Below are 24,858 nucleotides of genomic sequence, written 5' to 3'. Positions count from 1 at the left end.
ACCCCAAAATCCGATATCTGGTAATAACACAAAAATGATAAAAATTGATTTAAGTGGTGTTTCAGTGGAGCTCTTCAATTATGCTCGAAATGTTTTCTCCCTTTTACTTCAACTTATTCCTTAGCTTATTTTTATACGGTGAACTTGGAACTATTTCTGCTGTTCCATGCTTGACATTTTTTTTTTTCAGGAATATAAAAACAATATTAGAAATTATACATAAAGCTATTTCATGTAAGATTGAGAGAATTAATTACATACTGTATATCTGTATATTTATTGAACAGTACAGTTTATAAATGAAGATAAGTGTTTTTGCTTTTCTATAATACTTTTGTTATATAATTTATTTTTCCTTCACATTTTTTTATTTTTCTTTCTTCCTTTCCTATTTCTGTCTTTCTTTGAGTAACCTCACTATTTCATGTAGATTTACGAGTCTGTCTATGTGCCAAGCGACATAACGGAAGTCGAACATGAAATTTTGTAAGAATGTGGTAACGTAAGATAGGCAAGAATGTGACTGATATTATGAGAAACTAAATTGTTTCAGAATATATTATGATATATTGTCTACCTAATGACACTATTTGCTTATTAGAGAGAGGAGTGGGCTTGTGTAGTTATAAATGGAATTACTCCGAGAAAGCCTACCCCTAACACCCTAATCACTTTATACTATCATAAATTCCATTGAACTCTCCGAGATATGAACATCGGTTTCAGCAAGGAAGTCGTCTAAAGATAGGTCCTATTTTATGTATAGAAAGCTTATTACAAAATATATGAACCTAACTTAGAGCACAGTCTACTATATACAGTCACGAAGCTTGAGTTTTGAGGATGCTAGAAACAATAGACTGTGACGGTACTATTTTGCATTGCCTGTAATGAGGCGATATTAGCGATCCTAGTGGTGAGCAACTATCTAATGTTTGCATATTTACTACGTATTGAGCTTCGCGTCTGTATGTACTAGACTGTGCTTAGAGACTGAAAATTTGATAGAAAGCTCGTGCTGGTAGTTCGCCGCTTTTTGCACGCTGCCATTCCTGCTATGGTAATAGAACCCTTTTGCAAACCTACAACAGGTGTTCGCTACTGTAATGGTAATAATCATAAAGCTGTTAAGGCCAAGGTCTTGGGAGTTTTAAAGCAAGTTCAATATTCCGTTTCCACTATCGATCTTTCAGTGACTATTTGATAATGATACAATGGTTATACACCAATGGCAGAATAGACAATAGAAACGAATTGCTCGGATAAATTCTGCTCCGGAACCTCTTTGTCCAATTTTAATATTACAGAATCTCTGCTCCATTAGAAGCCGTAAATTAAATGACTTTGTTATAATGATCTTCCATTTTCCCATGAAAGTACTGAATTGCTACAAAAAGTGGATTTAGAAAGTTTCGCGCAAATACTTGTTTTTTGCGTCACTTATAAAGAAAAAGTGGCTTTAGACAAGTCGTTTGTCTATGTATAGCGATTTTACTTAAATTATTGGACAGGGTTAATTCTTATTCAATGTTTGAAACTCAGTTTATCAAGGAATAATGAATATGAAAACTAATAATTACCAGTGAAAAATGTAATAAGTTTTAAAAGATGACTTTATAATTTTCGCTTTATGCGAAGAAATTTTACTCTAACCTATATGAAATGTTACTAAGGACATAAATGATAAATTTTTGTTTGAAATAATCTAATACAATAATACATTACACAAAGGACAACAACATTATTGTAACAAATCCAAAATTCAGACTGAAAATAATTAATTTACCGAACACAACAGCTTAGGCTATAGTTTTGTTCATTCTGTGTGAGCCTTATCACTGACTTACGGGCGTTCTCCACGAAACCTAATTTTAAAGCTCACATGTCACAACAGAAATACCGTATGACTTGTGGTGTTTTTCTAAAAATGGTATATCTATCCCAGTAGAACAGGAATTAGCAATAAACTCAATTTTGTTAAAATTGGACTAGGGTTTCTAAAAAAAGTGATTCATTTGTTATACACAGACAAACAGACAGCAAATTCAAAACTATATATATTTTTTTGGTATCGAAAATGTTAAAAACTTTTATTTACGCGAAAATCTCGAGATTGAATATTTTACAGATTCACAATACCAGTATCCCCAATGACTAATGAGAAAGTAAAAGACAGTAGCACCTTAGCACATACGTACGTATGTGCAGGTACAATCATTAGTTGGTCTTTTTTGAAACTATGTTCTCTCTCTCTCTCTCTAATAGTTTAGTTAGCTGCATGTCTATTGTTCATTATTCACATACAGAGAGGCCTATCCGAAACTGAGACGATGATTGATGAACTACTCGTGTAGGGGCAATCTGATAATTTACCATGACGTGTAGAGTCATTTATGGTAGCTACTGTCATATAAAATAATGATTGTTTTATCTTCGTTGAAATGCGAGACTACACAAGGTAAACACCGGTATTCACTGTTCTTGAATAATTATTAATTTTGGTTATCGATGTGGTATGAAATTTATTTAAATATCTGTTTCCTTCTAATAGTAAAGAACCGTTAACAAAGTATTGTTTAGTGTTTCGTTTTAATACAGTTACCGCCTTATCGCCACCTAACACATCAGCACGATGTTTGGAAGATACATTTTCTAGTCCAATTATGTTAGTAAACATGCGGGGAGTTTGGAAGTAAATCCTGAAAAGACAAAGTATATGATTATGTCTCGTGACGAGAATATTGTACGAAATGGAAATATAAAAATTGGAAATTTATCTTTCGAAGAGGTGGAGAAGTTCAAGTATCTTGGAGCAACAGTAACAAATATAAAATATACTCGAGAGGAAATTAAACGCAGAATAAATATGGGAAATGCATGTTATTATTCGGTTGAGAAACTTTTGTCATCAAGTCTGCTATCAAAAAATCTTAAAGTTAGAATTTATAAAACAGTTATATTATCAGTTGTCCTATATGGTTGTGAAACTTGTACTCTCACTTTGAGAAAGGAACAGAGATTAAGAGTCTTTCGGAATAAGGTTCTTAAGAAAATATTTGGGGCTAAGAGGGATGAAGTTACAGGGGAATGGAGAAAGTTACACAACGTAGAGCTGCACGCATTGTATTCTTCACCTGACATAATTAGGAACATTAAATCCAGACGTTTGAGATGGACAGGTCATGTAGCACGTATGGGAGAATCCAGAAATGCATACAGAATGTTAGTTGGAAGGTCGAAGGGAAAAATACCTTAGAGGAGGCTGAGATGTAGATGGGAGGATAATATTAAAATTGATTTGAGAGAGGTGGGATATGATGGTAGAGACTATATTAATCTTGCACAGGATAGGGACCGATGGCGGGCTTATGTGAGGGCGGCAATGAACCTCCGGGTTCCTTAAAAGCCATTTGTAACTAAGTATTGCTTAAGCGGACTCCAGCTTGATTCTCGGAGAGATTTATCCACAAGCAGCGAAAGTTTCTTAATTCCTATAGAGAACTGTAAATCAAAGAACTCGATCCTACGAAAATATCATAACGTAGCAGAGATTCTTTCTAAATTTCTGTAGTATACCACGTGTTCTTTTCAAAACTTTCCATCCTGAATAATATTAGATGTGCAAGGAAAACGATTTTGAGGGGGAAAAAAAAAAATCGATTTAGTTTTGGAGGGGAGAGTTCAAAACACTGCTGATTGAATTTTATGTTCAACCCCTTTAATCCCTCAAACCAATCTCTTTTGAATTTGAAATTGCACCCCCTGTCTTCAGAAACCTCATCTTAAACCCTATGTTTCTACCAAAAAAAAAAAAAAAACATAATAATTCGGGTCAACCTTTTCTGAGATAGAGCTAAGAATGTGTCATTTAATTTATAGCAATAATACGATTACATGGGCTAAAAATGAATATAAGGCATTTATAACAAATTATAGTAGAAACAGAATCACAACAGTAATTCATGGCCTACTGATCTAACATATGCGATATGACCTAAGATGTTACAGTGCGTATAAATAAACTTAACAAAAGAAAGCTGGGGAATTCCACACCAACTTAAATTCCAGTCCCACCATGCAAACAACAGATTTGCTTTGCAATACACTCCGCAATAATGAATGAATGAATGAACGAACGAACGAACGAACGAACGAACGAACGAACGAACGAACGAACGAACGAACGAATGAATGAATGAATGAAGTGCATTTATTGATGCATAATAAATTATACAAACTCATGTACCAAGATCCTTCGCAAGAGCCCGTACGGCCATTCGTGCTGTAACTATGCACAGTTTGAATCTTCAAAGAAAACAAAAATAATATTACTAATAATAAAATAGTGAAACAACAATAATTGTTATTATTACTACCGTTATCATTAATTATCACCATTACAACTAATCTAACTTCATACCAAATTTCACAAAAATAATAAAAATAAAATAAATGTAAGATATGAAAGAGAAAAAAAAAGAAAACACACAGTGAAACATATATATAAACAATTCAATTCAATTCCTTTTTGAAACTAAACACATTAATTACCTTTGTAATAAATTACGTAAAATAGTATATTATTTTGTTTTATTGAGGAATTACTTGTCAATAAGTTTATTACGCACAATATATTTAACTTTATTTCAATCGGTAATTATGTATGGAATTGTAGGATGGGGTAGCTCATTTAAATCAAATTTTAATTCTCTTTATTTATTACAGAAGAAAATAATTAAAATATGTCTTCATAAACCTATTGATTTTCCATCTCAAAATTTGTTTTTAGACTTTAATGTACTTAACATAAGACAAATTTATTATATTGTATTAATAAAATTCATACATAAAAATTGAAATAATTTTGAATTGTAATCTCATAGTTATGAAACAAAAGGTATGAATTCTTTAAGATTGTTTGAACCAAAATTCAACACTGTTGCAGTATTTAATCATAGTAGTAATTTAGGCCCAAGAATATATAATAAATTTATATTTAAATATCCTAATCTTGTCAATTCTAATAGTTCTGGTATTAAATTTAAAAAGTTAGGTATGGATTTTATAAAAATTGAAAAATTGTAAATTTAAATTTATATACTATAATTGCATAGTAGACATAAGACAAATTGTATTGTATAATTATTAATTTCAATTCAGGAATCCGCCCCTGAGCACGAGTTCTACTCTTTCAGGGGCGAGCTAAAGTTTTTCTGTGTATATTATATTTTATGTTACAATTATTAGCAAAATAATAAATAAATAAATAATTAAATAAATAAGTAAATAATATAAATGTAAGACAAAAAACATATACACGTAATAAAAACAAATAGAAAAAAACACAATAAATACAAAAAGAACATTATCTCCTAATTACCTTATTCGCTCAGTGTTAATACTACTCATTACAACACTAATAAATAACTTCCCCTTATTTTCTTGGCCTCCTCCTCTCCCAGTTCCACCCTCAGCTGTCGAACTTTTGCCATAAATTTTCCCAAACTCTCACAGAATTTAGCGTTATTTGATATATCGTATGTTGCCAAATGCCCCCTGCTAGATGTAATGAAGGACTCTGGCAGGAATTATAATAGCTCATTATCTTCATAATATGGCATAATACATAGCATGGATAAAAAGTAATGGCAACACTGCTGTCACGTGACGATGGTGCGTTCGAGAGTTGCCAGCTGTATGGACATGAACAAGGACTGTTAGATGAGTTAGTGCAGCCAGCGGCGACAGTACTCTGTCAATCTACTGCAGTGTGTAGAACATTGACTTTCATAGGGATAGTGCGAGCGCCCTAAGTCCACGTTTACAAAACTAGAGCAACGTTCCTGGATCAAAATTGAAGTGACACGAGGTCGTAGTGCACAAGAATGTTTTCAGGGACTGCATGAAGCATATGCCGATGCAGCTTTGCCATATCGCACAGTGGCACGATGGGTTAAAGCGTTCCGGCAAGGCAGGGATGTGAAAGTGATGTTCATTGTGGCATATGACATTGATGGGGTAATACTGCACCACGCTGTACCTCCAAGGCAGACGGAAAACGCGGACTACTGGAACATCCACCGTACTCACCCGATATGATCCATGCGATTACGATTTTTTCACCAAAGTGAAAGAACCACTGCGAGGGACCCGGTACAATACCAGAGATGAACTTATCCGTGCTTTAGGGCGGTCAATACGGAACATCAACAAAGATGGACGCGCTGATGGTGTTCGACGCCTTCCAAACATTTGGCAACAGGTAATAAATAAGGGGGGCGACTATATAGAAGGTACGTAAATGTTGTACCCCTGTGAATAAAGCCATGTCAGAAATATCGAACTGTTGCCATTACTTTTTATCCAACCTTAGTATCAAAGAAAATGTAAAACTTTAAATGATATGTTTCTTGTTCTATCCTATTACAGAGACGGGTGGAACAATTTTATTATTATTATTATTATTATTATTATTATTATTATTATTATTATTATTTTGTACACGGGTAGGGTTTATCGTCTCCTTTAAAATGGCGTGTCTGAAGATAGGGGATGCAATTTTAAATTCAAAATTGAGGTGCGGGTGAAGTTTTGGAACAGAAAATTCAATCAACAGTGGTTATGAACTTCCCCCTCGAAAACTAAATCGATTGACACATTTTTCCTCTAAATCGCGTCCCCTGCACATCTAAAATTATTCAAGATGGGCTGTTTTGAAATGAACACACCTTATAATGTAATATTTCAATTTCTTTGTGAGCAGTATTGTTCGTTAGACAATAAGCCTATTGTTTTTTCACGATATAGTTTCTATGGTAACTTACACTTAAAATCTTCAAGTATAGCCGGCAGTTTGGAGTTATTTTAATGTTAAATCTCTGGAAACATGAACTCTTAAACTTTGTGCCACGTCGTAAATACATTAAATTGATTCAGAATACCAAATTTTATATTTAAATTACATATAGGATGCGCCAGTGCAGTTATATTGTACAATGAGGGATCTCTGTGAATGTGATGAAGGAGATCGGTGTACGGTGGAAGACATCATGCTACATTTTAGCTTTATTGAATTTCTAGTTGTTTGTGGTAGCATTGTTCTCGTAGGTAAGAAAATCTGATAATACATTTGGACAAATTGAAGCTAAAAACACTACATTAGATCTACTATGTTAGAAGCACTGAAAATGAGCATAACTATTTTTGTGCGAGATCGTGCGTATTTGCTTGGTTTCCGCGCAAAACCAATCCCGGAAAGTCTGAAATTCCACATTCAGTATTCCCAACCTAACACACACAACAATTTCCCTCTTCTTACCGCTTAAGTGACATATTGATTTTACTGCTTTAGTCTTCTAACATATTATTTTTAGAGACGTTCAATATAGTAATAATTATAAATTGGAAACTTACCACTGCAATTTCACCTAAATTGCACTGTTAATTATTATTTTTAAATATTTGCAAAAATTAAGTAAACTCTACAACTCCACTAAAGTTACTGCATTCGTGATGCAAGTAACATTAAGGAAGCCGTGAAAAAATCAACAAGATTCCAGACATCATAGACTGGGGGGGGGGGGGAAAGACAGAGTATCACGGGCTGCTGGAGTATAGTAAACACAGAAAACATTTTAAAGGAAAAATGTTGAAAATAGATGTTTTTGTTTTGCAAATTTGCCGCCATTGAACAGAAACCAAGATGGAGATTTCATTGCAACTAATTAGAAATTCCTCTTTCAGGTATGTAATAAACGATCTTCGCACAAAATAATGTACGATACACGAGCGGTATGTTTTCTTTCAATTCTCGGAAATTAAAAAAGCTCAACTACGTTTCGCTTTTTCAAACTTTTCCTCGAACATGAAAACTTCAACATACCGCTCTTGTAACGCATATTACTATTTATTTAATTTAGAGCACAATGTATAATAATAAACATTCTGACATTTAAAAATATCTGTAATTTTACATTACTGGTTTTTCCTGATAAACAAAAATATATTTTTAAGATAGCCGTTCCTAAAGGTAGATTTCTTAACCGTAGGTAAGCGTGTTAAAAATGCACTATTGTACGGTTGCTTGCAAAAGCTACTTTTAATACTACAGTGAAAAATATTTTTAACAAATTTCATCTGCTTGCACCGATTGTCAATTATTTGCCACCAGATGTCACACGGTAGCAATCGCAACCGATCAATAAAGCCGTTTAAACAGTGACAGTTCTAATTAAAAAAAATTGGCTGTTTCTGGTTATCGTACAGAAATGAAATAAATTGGTTCGACAACTAATTTATTCATAACTACATGAAACTATAAAAATTAAATGTAATTGTAAAAAAATTGATGTATTCAGGTTTAAACTGGGGACTTCCAGATCTGCAGTCGAATTTTCTACCACTGAACTACGCCAACGATTGGTTTAAATGTTTCTGTACACTGAAGAAGAATACAGCAGTGGAAAAATCGGGGAAATTGTCTCTATTACAGGACAGACGAAAAGGTGTCTGAAGAATAGTGTTCAACACAGATGTTGAAAACGATTTTATTTTGTTCGTATTATTGCTCTATTCGACCTACGGCCTCGTTTCGCAAATATCAATAAAATGTAATTTTAACACTTGTATCGTAAATAACTTTTGTTAGCATATGAAGTGTGAAGGGAATTTACTGTGATACGGTAAATGCCTATTTCGACGTTTTTACGTATGTATCTAGTCTACATGTTTGCAGCATTGTTAATGCTGAAGATATGGTTTTCTACATTTTGTCTATGTACGAATTTGTTCATGCTGATTTATCTGGGAATGATGGTCATGAGTCCCCCGCTTTGGAGTAACGGTTAGCACGTCTGACCGTGAACGAGCGGACCCGGGTTCAAATCCTGGTTGTGACAAGTTATCTGTTTGAGGTTTTTCCGGGGTTTTTCCTCTATCTATTAAGAGCAAATGCAGGGTAACTTTCGGCGTTGGACCCTGGACCCATCTCGCTAGCATTATCACCTTCATCTCACTCAGACAGCAGTTGATAAAGCGTCGTAAAATAACCAATTAAAAAAAGTGACAATGAAATAATAATATTACTGCTGAATTTACATCACTATTTTATGGGCACTCTAAACATTGAATTTCTTTACGACTAGGCCCTTCAAGATTTATTGTTAGCAGAGTGCTAACTCTTTTTACAGAAAGGCGGTTTCTAATTCCAATTTTTACAAGATTCATGCAACTAAATCCTCGCTCAAAATTTATAATATGCGATGGAATTATATAAATCAATTAGAAGAAATTGTTCACATGAATTGCACCAACTCCTTGAAATCCTTTCCTGAACACTTATAGCTCAATACCTTCTTGAACATCGTCCATGCCATTAGCATTTAATTTAAATTCAGATTCTCCAGAACTGATTATTTTTCATACATATCTCTAATTTAATTTTATTCATTACCATCTTCGTTTCTGAAGTCCAATGTGGTTGTCGCATTTTTGGACATTTACCTTCAAAGTTTGTTGCATTTTTAGAAGTCGAGTAGCAAAATGCGACTGTGGCTTAAACCCTGGTTTGAATCTCACGTTATACTCGTACATTTTGTATTAATGTGAGAACTAGTTTTTTACACAAATTAGTAAGTTCATCGTTAAATATACATCACTGAACACTATTTCAGAAACTATTTCGCATAACTTCAATCCTTGGAGTGTGATTCATTAAGGTGAAAGAACAGACAATATTCGGCAACAAAGATACCTTCAAAGAAACGTTGTGTTTGCACAGACATCGTGGAATGGCGAAAACCTACTTGCATTAAGGTCGACACTTTAGAACTTGTCAAGTGTAATATGCTGGAAATGTATTCTAAACTTAATACGGAATAAGACAGTAGTTTGAGAATGTTTTATGAAGTGGTTGTACTTTTAACACATACCTTAAATGAAGCGTGCATTTCCATAACGTTGTAAGTGCCGAAACCGGGAGAATCTATTTTTTCACATAATATATCAATTGTAGGCGCCCTGTTTGATAATATTACGAAAGGTTATGAAGAAAATGCTGCTCCGAGTAATAAAGTAGTGCACTTTCATGTTGTGCAAGATACAGCGTTGTATGGACTGTATAAAACTATTTTTGCTCTCACTGTAAACTTTACAAATTGGCACTTAAAACGTTCTGGAAATGCACGCTTCAAGTATTTATATATAAAGAAACACAATATTATTAAAATTTATATGAGTGTCTAATGTCGACTGATACTAGGGTTTTTTAGTACCCAATTCCAGTAGAAAAGATCAATTGACTCACCCTACAGGTACACCAATGGTTTCACTCATATCTCATAGATAGGAAACAGAAAGTTGAAATCAATACAACTATGAAATCTACATCGACATGGGGAACTATTAATAATGGAATTCCTCAAGGATCAATATTAGGTCCCCTACTTTTTCTAGTGTTTATAAATGATCTTGCCCCCCTTATAAAAGATGTAGGTCATCCCATATTATTTGCAGATGACACAAGTATAGTAATTACAGCCAATAACTCCAACACATTCCAATCTTCAACAGAGGAAATTCTCTTCAAAATATGTGACTGGTTCTCAGTCAATAAATTAGTATTAAATTGTAACAAAACTAACATAATTCAATTTAAATCCTGTCCAAATTCAACGTCGCAAACTTCTAGCGCAATAATTAACAATAGATCCCTATTAGAAACAACAACAACCAAATTTCTTGGCTTAAAAATCGATAATGTGTTAAATTCGAAAAATCATATTAAAGAAATTACCCCCAAACTAAATTCAGCTTGTTTTGCTATTAGATCTATGCAAAAGATAGTAAATATCAATACCTTAAAAACAATATACTTTGCATACTTCCACTCGGTAATGAGTTTTGGAATAATATTCTGGGGAAATTCCACAGATAGTAACAATATATTTCTATTACAAAAAAGAGTAATTAGAATAATAGTAGGTGCGAAATCTAGGGAGTCGTGTAGGACTATTTAAAAAAAACTACAAATAATGCCCATGGCTTTTCAGTATATCTTTTCATTAATAGTCTTCCTCGTATGTAATCGTGAAAACTTTGTAACTAATTCAACAGTTCATAGCATAAATACACGTCAAAAAAATGACTTTCATACTCCATCGGCAAGTCTATCGTGCTATCAAAAAGGAGTGCGTTATATGGCAGTAAAAATTTTTAATAGCCTGCCTATCGATATAAAGAATGAAACTCAAAACATAAAATTATTTAGGGCCAAATTAAAGAAGTACCTAATTTCTCACGCCTTTTATTCTGTAGGTGAATTCATGACATTCAATAACACTTCATGAAATTGATACTAAAACTATGTGTTGTACTAGTAGACTATATTGTAAATCTCGTCTGTATATATTTCATCTAGACTGTGACTATAAATTAAGATTTTATAATAGTATTAAGTTTTTGACTTGTTCCATATTCTAGCTGTAAGCATGTATGAATACCATGGAATGTTAATAAATACAATACACAGAGTGTCCCATTTATCTTGTGCACCTATTATAACTTTTTTATTTGGATAGATACCGTATTGGAATTTTTGTTTTTGAGTGTTATGTTAGAACGAGGGGCTAACATGAGTGTATGGATTTGGTGCATGTAACTACAGTATGGTTCAAGATACACGTGACGTCATCAATTTTTCAAATAGCACTACAATTTTCTACTTTATTTTATATATTATGTAACCGATCTTGACTATTTGTAATTTTATATTATGTAACTGATCTTGACTATTGTAATTTTCTACTATATATTATGTAATTTCTAAGGTATTTTCTTTTGTGTTGTTTTGTAATCTAATTTTGTATTTCATGTATATTATTGAAACCTGGCTGAGTGGAAGAGAAGGCCTCATGGCCTTAACTCTGCCAGGCAAAATAAATCTACTACTACTACTACTACTACTACTACTACTACTACTATTACTACTACTACTACTACTACTACTACTACTATTACGTACTTTAATCACGTTACATTGATTACACACATTAAGACGAGTTCAAAAATATATCAAATGCCACCTTCCTAATCAATAACAACAACAAAACAAAATAAAAACGCACTTCCAATGTGATAATGTTATGCTTTGAGAGTCACAGAAGATGTTCCAAATGATGACCATTCACATTAATGCACATTCGAAGGCCTTCCCCGAAAGACCATATGACTGCCCGGCATATTGCTGGATGAATGGACACACAAGCCTGTCGAATACGTTGCTGCATGTCGTCTAATGTTGTCAGAATGTTCTGGTACACACTGTCCTTTACAGTTCCCCATAGGAAGAAGTGGAGTGGCGACAGGTCCGGAGAACGTACAGGCCACTACGTGGATTGTGGCGTCGACAGTTATTGTGGTTTGTTTACATGTTAAGACAGCCAACACACAACACACGACGTGTACGGACGTCAGTCGTCTTTCGTTTTGTGTAAGTTAACACATAAGATGAATGGGGCACCACAACAAACGACACATTCTGATGGCGTTCATTTTGCATTTTGTTGTTGTTATTGATTGGGAAGGTGACATTGTGATACATTTTTGAACTCGTCCTAATGTGTGTAATCAATGTAACATGATTAAAGTATGTAGTGCTACTTGAAAATTTGATGACGTCACGTGTATTTTGTGCCATAATGGAGTTACATGCTCCAAATCTCTACAATCATGTTAGCCCCTCGTTCTAACATAACTCTCAAAAACAAAAATTCTAATACCTATCCGAACAAAAAAGTTATAATAGGTGCACAAGATAAATGGGACATTCTGTGTAGGTTTCATAACTAACCTTGTGTTGAAATCTCCTAGAAACAGGTATCGCAATTTTGAGAACATTCTCTCAAATGCAAATTTTCATAAAACTCAATAGGAAGGGGTAACTGAATCACTCTGTAGACTATCTATAACGTAGATAATATTTACCATATTGCGTATATTTAAATGCAGATGCTGTGTAACTAGTTTTAGAAGAGCTAATGCTGAGTCAATGTTATACGCATCATAAAGTCGACTAATCTTTAAATGTCAGCGAGTATACAAGTCCCTAGGAGAGAAATAGATGAGTGTCATTAAATTAATATATGCTTACTCTTCAAGCTACAAATTTATTCACTGTATGGTTACAACTTGCTAAATTTATTCTTGTTTTTGCAGCATTCCTGTTGAGCGAAATTCTGGAATGCAGTGGGCTGATCTCATGCGGAGGACGCCATAAGTCGAATATCATTTACGGATACTCCAATCACAACGGTGAGATCTTCAATATTAAGCAATAAAAGCGTGCAGAATTAGAACGTAAATAAATAAAAAATTATCCTTGCATTTCTTATGGATCTTTATCGTACAGTATTAAGAATTTTTTTCCCGTTGGTTACAGACCGATTATTTAGTCTTGATATCTCAGCGACGGGAAAGAGGGGAAGTAATAGGAGTAGTGGGGAGAGTTCCGGAGTAGAGATAAGGGCGAGCGGTCGGTAAAGGCATGCAGTACAGCTTAACTGTACTGGAAACACAACGCTATACCGCATGCGTGACATCCGATCGCTCTGACTGCAGGAAACAGACTAAGGGTACGTACACGTTGGAGCAATGATAAACGATAAGAGAAATGACCTAGCGACGCTTTGGTATTATCAAAGAATCAAGTGTTCATATCGGAGCAACGAGGACCCGGGAAGCGAACATTTTGATTTGTCAGTAGAAGATATTCTATGCATGTACTTAATGAGAGAAGATATATAGGAAATATCAGCTGCTAGGTTCAAGGTTAATGTAACTTAAATACGTACAAAATTAAACCCGTTTCTCATCCCAAAGATAGTATAAATTCGTTGAGTTGTGGTTGGTTCTTGTGATCACATAACATATGACGAATAAATACACAACTGATCAATTTGTCAATATCTACAATAATTAATGTAATAAGCCGAAATAATAATAAATCGATTAATATTCGGATATATTGATAATCACTGGTATTTATACAGATTAATATTATCTTAATCAGAGATCATATGAACGACAAGAGCGAAGAAAATGGAACTTTGCTTTTTCGTTGCTTTTATCGTGTATCTTCGCTTTTATCGTTACTCCAATATGCACACCTCAATGACAATGCATGCTTCAATTCTCTCTGATATAGCATCGCTGCTTCTTTTATCGTTTATCGTCGCTCCAACGTGTACGTACCCTAACCTGAACATCCCTTGGCTTAACTTAATGGACTCGCCTGACGAAAGGCGCACAACGCAGGCTACTGTCAGGACTAAATAATCGCACTGTACAAACTGAGAAGTTTACTTTTCGGCCATTAGAATTGATCTAAAATGTAGAGTTTCTTTTCCACATTTTTTTTTTCAAATTCTGGTTTGTCTTGTTCAGGTCCTGACACTTGGATCAACCATTTCCCACATTGCGGAGGTGAAAACCAGTCTCCGATCAACATTAACACATGCCAAGCTATAGTCGTCAATCCTAGCGATGCGCTTGAATGGGACAATTATACAGTGGCACCATATTTTATGAACATTACAAACGATGGACACACAGGTAAACCTACTACATATTATAGCTTATACAGGGACATCATTTTATTTTTACTAACATTTCTAATATTAACCTGGCTATTAGATTAACGGTTGAGAACTGGAAACACCGTTTGCTACCCCCTTCCACGACTGGAGTTCGATTATACTGGCGTAAAATACAAACAGATCGCTTTACTAGGTATAGGAGGGAAGAAAAGTAGTTCGTCCATTTACGTAAACTAGGAAATATCACGATTTTGAGTTTGGTAATTTTCATTAGGTTTTTGTTTAATCAAAATACAGTATCGTATTAACAGTAAGTGTTTTTATTCACGAATTGAGCTATCCATTCGGACATGTTCATTATGCAGTACATATTATATTGCATACAGCACATTAGCGTACAATATAGAGTAAATTTAAATTGTAAAGTAATCATAATATGGATATTTAAACACAAATTTGAAAATGGTGGCCATTTATTTAGATACAGGCTTCAGTTCTTTTTTTTTTTTTACATATTATCGCACTATAGACTATTGTACCTAATTCCAATTACCAATTTCGTCCTTCGTACTAGTAACTCATGTTGAATTAATTCTGTACCTACTCTATAAAAGAGTACCTTACGTACTGTAAATGTAACCTTCACTTCTGCCCGACCCGTACAGATAAAATTACTCAGACATGCTATCTACTGTCCGTCCAAGTGGTTATGTCGCAGGATCGTAGAAAGGGGGGAAATCACGTGACAGTTAATTACTTAACGAGGTCCTTTTATTTAAGTTATTTTAAGCAGTTGTATGATATTACGTATAAGTCCAGTTCCTAACAGAAATTAAAGTTTTCAGAAAAGACAACCCAGCTACTAGCCTTTACAGAGGGGCGAGCAGAAGCAGGTAGGGGGAAATCAGGATGCGACGTAGGCAAACGGACGACAGTACTTGTGCGAAAATATGATTCAATATTGTAAGCTCTTTCGTCACTGGAAAAAGCGGACATGTTTCTGAAACGTACTATACTCACTAACTCAGTACTGTTTACTATATGCGGCCTTGGTGATAGTTGGAACTTCATTAGTAGAAGGGATGGGAGTGAAGTACATTAAAAAACTCAGGTACAATAAAAATTGAAGTAAAAATAAAATGATGTCCCCTGTATAATAATAAAATGTATACCGGTATATAGTTTAGTGCGTGTGTGTGTAAATGATGTACCTTATATAGTGTATATAGATCTACGAGTAATATAAATATAGTGTTAACGTTGTAGTTTAAACAGTATAGAAGGTCTATATAGGCCTAGAGAGTGAGATTTGTAACGGCAGAAAACTCGATCATAAAACATAAGCCCGGTAAAGCGTTAAGAAATGGGGAGAAGAGATGAATGATAAAGTATTTAATTCATTGAAGGAATAATATCCTATTATGACTCTTGAAAAACTGGCTGAAATTGATGGGAAAACAGACTCTATTAATATTAATGATTGAAAATGTACGTAGATCTAGTTATTATAATATATAAATATCCCTACTGTATTATTTTCTGACGTAATTTTTTTAAATGCTGATTTTTCATCTGTAGGCTACATTTTTATTTTGGTTAGATTAATTCAACTTTCGTACATTGAACATTTGAAGTAGGCCTACTTCTCACATCCTTAGTTTTATATTTTAATAATGATTGTTCTTACAGTATAACATATACACTACAGTGTACACCTGTGGAGTAACGGTCACCGCGTCTGGCCGCGAAACCAAGTGGCCGGGGTTCGAATCTCGGTTGGGGCAAGTTACCTGGTTGAGGTTTTTTCCGGGGTTTTTCCTCAACCCAATATGAGCAAATGCTGTGTAACTTTCGATGCTTGACCCCGGACTCATTTCACCGGCATTATCACCTTCATTTCATTCAAACGCTAAATAATCTATATGTTGATACAGCGTCGTAAAATGTCCCAATACACACTACAGAGTAATGAATTCATATGGGCAATGTTTTTGAAATAGGCTGTAGTGTCCTCCCCGGTAGCAAAGGGATAGAGTCCCTAACAGGTTATCTAGGATAGACTTTTTTTTAGTAGTTGTGGAGCCTTGTGAGTGTAGTGTGTGACAGAGACTAGGGAGAAACAAGACTGCACCTCAACGTCCATAAACACAGAGTTAAATAGGGTTCATCATTACAAACAAAATATGAACTGATTTCATGGAATTAAAGAAACCCATAGTACGTACGGTACATTAAATTGGTAAGGTATGTGTAATGATCTCATAAATTAAACCTATAACAGTATATTTTTAAATAAGTACATGAATACAATATCAAGCCCACCGACACCGCGTTCATCTTTTTTAGAACCTGTCACTATTCCTTCTTTATTTCCATTATTCTGTCCTTCCACCCTTTCTGGTAATTTCATTTGCTATTCACCTACATAACCATCACGGAGTAATTTCTCTTAAAATTGAACTTTTTAAAGTGTGTTAAAGTCTTCATACATATTAAACATTTTGCACTTTATTGAAGCTCAATGAAGAACATTTCTTCCCAATCATATTTAAAAGTAGGAGTGTAGATCTCCGCTTATCGCTTGGACTTGGTTGAGAGACGCTGTAATTCCACTATAGTCCCGTCGCTCTAATTTCCGGCAGCCAATCACGTTGCAGGTCGGCTACATTTAAACGTGTGCGTCTTGTGATTCGCTGATGAAGATGTTAAGCATTTCCTAAGGCTCGATAAATACTTAATATATAATCGCCCGCCATTTTGGCTCTTTCGTTGGCGTTCGCAGAAAGCACATGAGGACGTTATTTGCCGCTCAATTATTTGCTGAATTACAGTGCGTTTGATTTATTATCATAGGTGCTACGACATGATAATATTTAACGGTATGGCAAATAGATCCCTCGTCTGGTAACTCGGCAACGAAAGAACAAAAATGGCGAACGATACTACCTACCTAGACTTTATAGAGCCTTGACTTCCTAAGACGTAAGCAAAGAGGAGAAGTCACGCCGGGAATAACAGCGTCGCGACTTTAGTCTCATGGCAGCTGACGTTACACGAGACAGCCCGTAGCTAACGAGAAAGACAGGCTACGACGCGACGTCACATTCTGAGTCATAGCATGGCCAACATTGATCAAGTTTATATATAAATGCACGTTTAACATGAGTTTAATATAGAAATTCCTTTGTTTTTTTTTAGAACTTTGAATATGTATTTATATTAGGCGATTGTCAAGAGGGCCATGACTAGACCGTGATAATCACGTGACTCCAATTCGTGCCGAAGCCTGTCTTTCTCGTTAGCCACGAGGCAGCCCGACAACTTGCCACGCGGGAACTCTTGTTGCTCTTTGCCCGTAGAACACTATCGTGCACGGATCAGCTTTGGACTCTTCATAATGGATCCATCATCCAACACTTGAGTTCTCCTTTCTCCTGTCTTTCCACTCCATGTTGAACACCGTGAAAGTCTCAATCATACTTAATAATGAAGCCAAGGAATACTCTCCTATGTTGTCATACTGTTAAACGAAGAAGAGTTATTATCTTGTCTCTCCAACTGTTTTTCTTAAATAATTTCTGCGAATCAACTTCTCTGCCAGGAAAGATATAACACTGGCTGAAGTTCCTAGTGAAAGAAGAACAAAAGCAGATTGCAGACGTTCGAGAGACATCGGTGTGTAATCAAGACCAGAGTTAACCGCACGCAAACTATAATGATTTCTGTTAATGATATCTTTTAAAAACTTTTTGGGCAGACCCGCCTCTACAAGACGGCCCAGAATATCGTTTATACGGTCAAGAAGTGGCTCGCCCTTTTGTGTAACCATGACAACAGACATCTGAATCATATCATCCGTAAAGCCGTGCAAAGGAAATTTTCTCTTAAAGCCTAAATCCATTGCCATATGGATACTGTATGATCTACTGGTTAACACAGCTCTGTCACTACCTGAAACAGCATATTCTAAACAGTCAATGGGACTATCACATTTGTGTCTTGGATTCGTAACTTCTAGAACTTCATCACCCAAAAACTGATCAAAGAAATCTTCGAAAGCATAAATTAGTTTTAAGCCTTTTAAGTCTCCAATAGTGTCAATCTGTTTCTCGAATCCAGAATCTACGAAGAAACTGATTACAGATGTTTGAAAGACGATGTTCACAGCAAACGAATAGGCCAGCCAGGTTAAGAAGTAGAGACGAACAGCGTTGCTGAGAGGTAGTTGTGGCACAGAAATACCCAGCAGTGATGCCCATGCGTACGAGAAACAGTTTATAAGACTTTTGTACGTTCCTGATTCTCCAAAATATTTGAATAAGACGCCAGATACGAAGATGGAAACGAAGATCGAGAACCACGCAGTCAAATCAAACACTCTGATAGTACTCAACCACAGTGGAAACCTCTTTGCATTGTGTACGAATAGAGTAAATCTGTCTGTGAAGTATGTGATTGACTTGTCAAATAGTATGTGGTCTTCCAAGTTGTCACACCATCCGGCTACAGCGAAATCTGTTCTGTTATACAGGACGTCACCATGTAGCCCAGTCCACGTGCCATTTTCCAGTTTAATTCCGTAAGGATAATCGTCAGCTATTTGCCTAACGATAGCAGTTAAATTCAGTTTCTGAAATAGAATTTTTAACAAATTTATCTCTATTCCGTCAGCATCTTTCAGCGTAATTGTTTCATTTTTAATTTCTTCAAATATAACGAAAGGTGGTAGACTTCCAGCCCCAATCCTGTAGGAATATCCACACATGTTGCTAGGAACTTTCTCTGGGAACAGAAACCTATTACGTAGAAACCATCCGCGATCATGCTGTACCCTAAAAATGTCTAACAAGTCATCTCGAAGCGGTTTGCAAAGTCCGGAATATGGATATGAGGTATAAATATTTATGTCGTAGGTTTCATTTTCATATTCCCTTCCAACAAGCACAATAGCATTAAAAACCTTCCACTGCCACAATATTTGTAAACCATCTCTCGCAATTTTTTGACGAAAACTTGTATCTTCATCCGTTGTTACAGTAACAATGAACTTTCCTCTGGGATTCCACGACGATAAGGATTCAAGATTGGCGAGTTGTTCTTCCAGGTCATAAAATTTTCCACTCCGATATGTTGTCACCATCACGTAGCTACTACGTTTGTCATCATTTCGTGTGTCCCACTCCAAAGACCCTCGTTGCTTCTTTTTTATTCTTGTAGGAGTAGATATGACTATGGGCCACTTTGAAAAATAGTGGAATTTCCTCAACAGCAATTTTTCAAATACGTCAAAAGGGTAGATTTGTTCTAATGGGGATGGTTGTTGATAAGACTGATATTCACTGTTGTTGGAAAAGGATATCTCTAGTGATTTTCCTTCGGTAAAATATCTGAGACTGATCTCCAGTATGCAGTTCGCTAGATATTTTTCTTGGAAATCCAGGTCAACTTCGTTGGAGATGAGAATATTCCCCAGAATCAATAGTACTGCCCATCCTTCCTGTCAAAGAAAGAAAACCAAATTGAAAAATTAAGTACACTTGAAGACTTTAGTTCCAAAACCATTTAATAACATACTAGTTAAGAAACAGTATTATTTCACCCCATCCCCTACGCTTTGTATCCCGCCCCTGGGAAGAGTAAGGTACTACTTTGCTTTTCTCCTCCACGATTGACTTCAGAAGATAAACAATCTGCTCTTGTCAGTGGCGGCCTAAACATCATGTTAAATGAAATTAAATACAATTTTTGAAATGTAATGAATCTCATTGCTCATATATTATCAGTATAACATACATTTCTTTTCCTTCCTTTCCCCTTTTTTGTTCTCTTGATCACCAGATGAATTTATTATCATACCTTTTTTATTGTGGATTTTATTTAATTTTCGTATTTCTTTTCGTCTTTATTATTATTATTTTATTACATTCCATTTTGTTATATTTTTCCTTACGTTTTCCATATTAACTATTTATACTAAATGAGTTGCTTTTTATTATATTCCAATGCATTTTTATTATAGTATTATTTTCATGTTGTTTAGTGTCGATTTTGTTATGCTATTATTATTATTATTATTATTATTATTATTATTATTATTATTATTATTATTATTATTATTATTTTGTGATATGTTAGTATTCTGTTCTTTAGTTTTTTGTTAAATTTTCATTGCTTGTATATGGTACTTTGTGACCTAGTAGAGTGTAAAAGAAGGTCCTATGGCCTTAACTCTGCTAGTATAAATTTATTATTATTATTATTATTATTATTATTATTATTATTATTATTATTATTATTATTATTAATTGTCAGTCCTGAAAATTGTTTGGACTTTGCCTGATATGTTCAAAAGCAAGTAAAATAAAATAAATAAAACCAGATACATTGTCGGCCTGGGTGGTGCAGTCGATAAAGTGCTGGCCTTTTGTGTCCGGGGTTGCGGGTTCGATTTCTGATCAGGTCGATGGCATTTAAGTGTGATTAAATGCTACAGTCTCATATCAGTAGATTTACTTGCATGTAAAAGAACTCCTGCGGGACAAAATTCCGGCACACCAGCGACGCTGATATAACCTCGGCAGTTGCGAGCGCCATTAAATAAAACACGATCTTAATTTAACAATATGCACTGTTAAAAGATTGAAATTAACATGCATTCACACGATTTATACATACATATAGTCTAAATGTTTAATATTGAAATTTTTTCTGAATATGTCATAAAGCAGACAGCATTTAACTTTTAAATAATCTTTTGCTGATTTATTATATATTTTATGAATATTTCCTTTCCTCAGTTTGATAGTTCGCGTTTTCGTCTTCGCGAGCCATAATTTGCAACACTCACAGGGCCTAATTTTATTCCTCTATGTCTATATATTGTGATTATATCCGCCACACACACAACGTACACAGCCTGATGCAGCTTACTCTAAAGAGACAAGCTTCTCCATTCCCTACCTCTACACAGCTGAAGTACAGATTTACGTACACATATTTTGCCTGACGATTATGAACTTTGAGGAAGACGTTTTTAAATTGTTTTGGAACTAAAGTCTTCACTTTACTGAATTTGAATCTCGAATTATCCTTCCTCGTTTATAAAATAACATGATAGAGAAGTGAGATGTCCACCGGAGAAATAGTATTTTAGGTAGCAAAAGAGCTTTTTCCCCCCCCACGCTTTCAAATCGGGCGAAATGTAAATTACTGGCAGCAAACTACATTATCACTCAATTTAAATCAGGCTATGGCAAATTAGGTTCCTGTATTCTATGATTTCATATTAATGATGAGAATATTTATCTCTGCAAATGTAACGAAGCATTACAGATTTTTAGATATGCTTAGGTCTATATGGGGAAGAGTTCACACATCTCAAAATAGTACATTATGCAACGAGCCTATAATGGTAGTAATTAAGACACGAGTATGTTTGTTTATGAAACGAGCGCAAGCGAGTTTCATAATTTTTATACGAGCATCTTAATTACCATTATAGGCGAGTTTCATACGACTTTTTATGCTCGACCATATTTCTAACTTGAAATTATTCATAAGTATTCATGTTATGGTTATCGAAGTGAGGAGCGGAACTGATCTTCTAAATTGTGAGATGCGCGCAGACGCGAAAGTATTGATTTTTTCCGAGGAACGAATGTCATTGACCTTGATATAATCTAGAGAATAACATGAATATTAATCTTAATATGAGCTGGAAATTGATTTAGAATTGAAAAACGAGATGACAATTTTTTTTCATTCTTTTTTTTTTTTAATTTTGACCCGCCAGAGGCCGTTTATCGAAGTTGTCTTTGTTTTTCTGTTTTCTTTCATTTGTTCCCTTTTACTTAAACTAATACAAAACACAACACCCATGCCCGAGGCGGGACTCGAACCCACAGCCCTTCGGAGCAAGCGGTAGAGACAGTCCGTGCCTCTAGCGCTTGCGCCACCCAGGCCGGCAATTGAATTTATTTGAATATTATTTACAATTAACGCCAATTATTATAGTAACAGAACATAACCTTCTGCAACAGTATTGGATTTCCAGCCTCCGTGACGTTTTGCTACTTGTCTTTCGATTGCATATCCGAGAATAATCGATACTTGCGCTTTTATAATGGTACAATGGTGATTTCTCATTGGCTGAACAACTGAACTATAATGAATAGGTGTACTTTAATGAGGTGCATTAAAGGGCTACTACCAGGTGTATAATTACTACATTTCGGCATGGTCGAGCATAATAGTACATTATGCAACGAGCCTATAATGAAGGTAATTAAGAAGTATATGGATGTTTATGAAACGAGCGCAAGCGAGTTTCATAATTTTCATACGAGCTTTTTAATTACCATTATAGGCGAGTTTCATACGACTTTTTATGCTCGACCATATTTCTAACTTGATATTATTAATTTTTTAGCAATGTCCCGTATGTTGTGAGATGTGCGCAGACGCGAAAGTATTAATTTTTTCCGAGGAACAGATGTCCACATTGACCTTGCTAGGCCATAAGAACCTACAGAGATAACATTGAAATTAAATTAGACATTGAAAAACGAGATGACAAATTGAATTTATTTGAATATTATTTACAATTAACGCTAATTATTATAGTAACAGAACATAACCTTCTGCGACAGTATTGGATTTCCAGCCTCCGTGACTTTTCGCTAATTCTCTTTCGATTGCATATCCGAGAATAATCGATACTTGCGGTTTTATAACGGTAGAAAGCTGACCTGTCATTGGCTGAACAGTTGTAACCTGAGTCGTCATTGGCTGAAAGACCTGACCTTTAATGAGTAGGTGTACTTTAATGAGGTCAATTAAAGTTCTGCTGCCAGGTGTATAATTACTACATTTCGGCATGGTCGAGCATAAATAATTTTATGTAAGAAGATTGATTTATTATATTACATTCTAATAAGATAGCATTTAAAAGTAAACAGACTATTATAAATAGAGCTCTGTCTTTGGTCACCTAAACGCTCCAAGCAACCCGCAGTAGTGCACGTGTATAATAGAGTATAGCTCCGTGTCACCAGCCCTCATCTGCACAGTTGCATTCTGCTGTTCAGTGAATGAAGTACGCGGTCAACATGCCAAAATAAACCAAAGGCAGGCGCTTGACGATCAGTGCTCTGATAGAAGAATTTGGTAACGAGTATTTCATGCAGAAAGAAGAGAACATTTTCTATAAGGTATGCAACATAGAAATAAAAAACAACAAACGGCGTTTTATAGAGAGAGACATTGCAACACGAAAACACATATTACACGTGTAAATGAATTGTCCACAAATCATGGAAACGAGCCTTCCACTTCCGACTTTCCCGCTAATCGGTCTGAATTTTACAATGACCATTGCAAAATGTTGGTATTAGCGGATATTCGTTGTGAAAAGATCGAAAATAGTCACTTTAAAAAATTCATGGACAAATATACAGAAAGAAATCTTCCTTGTGTAACAACATTACGTAGTTATCATTTGCTGCCCTGCTATGAAAATGTGGTAACTCGCATAAGGGAATCTGGAAATGCTTATGATAGTTGAGGCGGTAGGCGGAAAAAGGGCCCATAAGCAAAAGTCATGTTTCGAGAAAACAAAGATTGAAAGATTTATTTTTAGGTAATTGCACTTTTATCAAAATAACAATTTGCATACTGTTACGATAATATTTGTCTACAACTTTTTGTTAAATAATACATTCCGACTTTAATTGTGTTATAAATATACATGTTTTATTGGAACATTTTATAGGCCCTTTTTCCAGAGAACAAGCTTATTTTATCAAAATACTTTCAATATGGTTATATTTTAGCAGACATTAAACATCAGCATTGAACAGCGCACATTAAAGATGTTCACAAGTTCATAATCATTTTAATAAAATTATATTTCTTACATACAGGGACATCACTTTATTTTTACCAACATTTTTAACATTAACCTGGCTATACTCGGAAACACTGTTGCCCCCTTCCATTACAGGAGTTTGATGTTACTAGTGCAATATGTAAACAAATCATTCTACTAGGTATAGGAGGAGAGAAAAGTAGTGCATCCATTTATGTTGTAGGGAAATACGATATTACGATTTTCAGTTTGATGACCACTTTTACGGAATTTATCAAAATACAGTAGAGTAGTAACATTTTTTTTTTTTCAAAAACTCAACTTTTCAGGCAGCTATGTTCGTTATGTAATGTCTACTTTATTTAGCATATTAATTATTGATGTTAACATACAATATAGAGA

The 24,858-nt window shown here is 34.8% G+C and overlaps 1 protein-coding gene across 1 annotated transcript in view; it reads left to right on the top strand.

Annotated features, from left to right (window-relative positions):
* The first annotated feature begins 6,857 nt into the window (after nt 1-6,857).
* LOC138703583 (carbonic anhydrase 1-like) overlaps nt 6,858-24,858 on the top strand; it is a 44,223-nt gene continuing 26,222 nt past the window's right edge. The window contains exons 1-3 of the mRNA XM_069831583.1: nt 6,858-7,107; nt 13,213-13,308; nt 14,440-14,607. Coding sequence (XP_069687684.1) covers nt 6,996-7,107; nt 13,213-13,308; nt 14,440-14,607 — 376 coding nt within the window. The 5' untranslated portion in view covers nt 6,858-6,995. The remainder of the gene's footprint in view (nt 7,108-13,212; nt 13,309-14,439; nt 14,608-24,858) is intronic.

Source organism: Periplaneta americana, chromosome 7, assembly GCF_040183065.1.
Source record: "Periplaneta americana isolate PAMFEO1 chromosome 7, P.americana_PAMFEO1_priV1, whole genome shotgun sequence".
NCBI lineage: Eukaryota > Metazoa > Arthropoda > Insecta > Blattodea > Blattidae > Periplaneta > Periplaneta americana.
The sequence above is the reverse complement of the archived record's forward strand: the minus strand, read 5'-3'. Positions and strand labels throughout refer to the sequence as shown.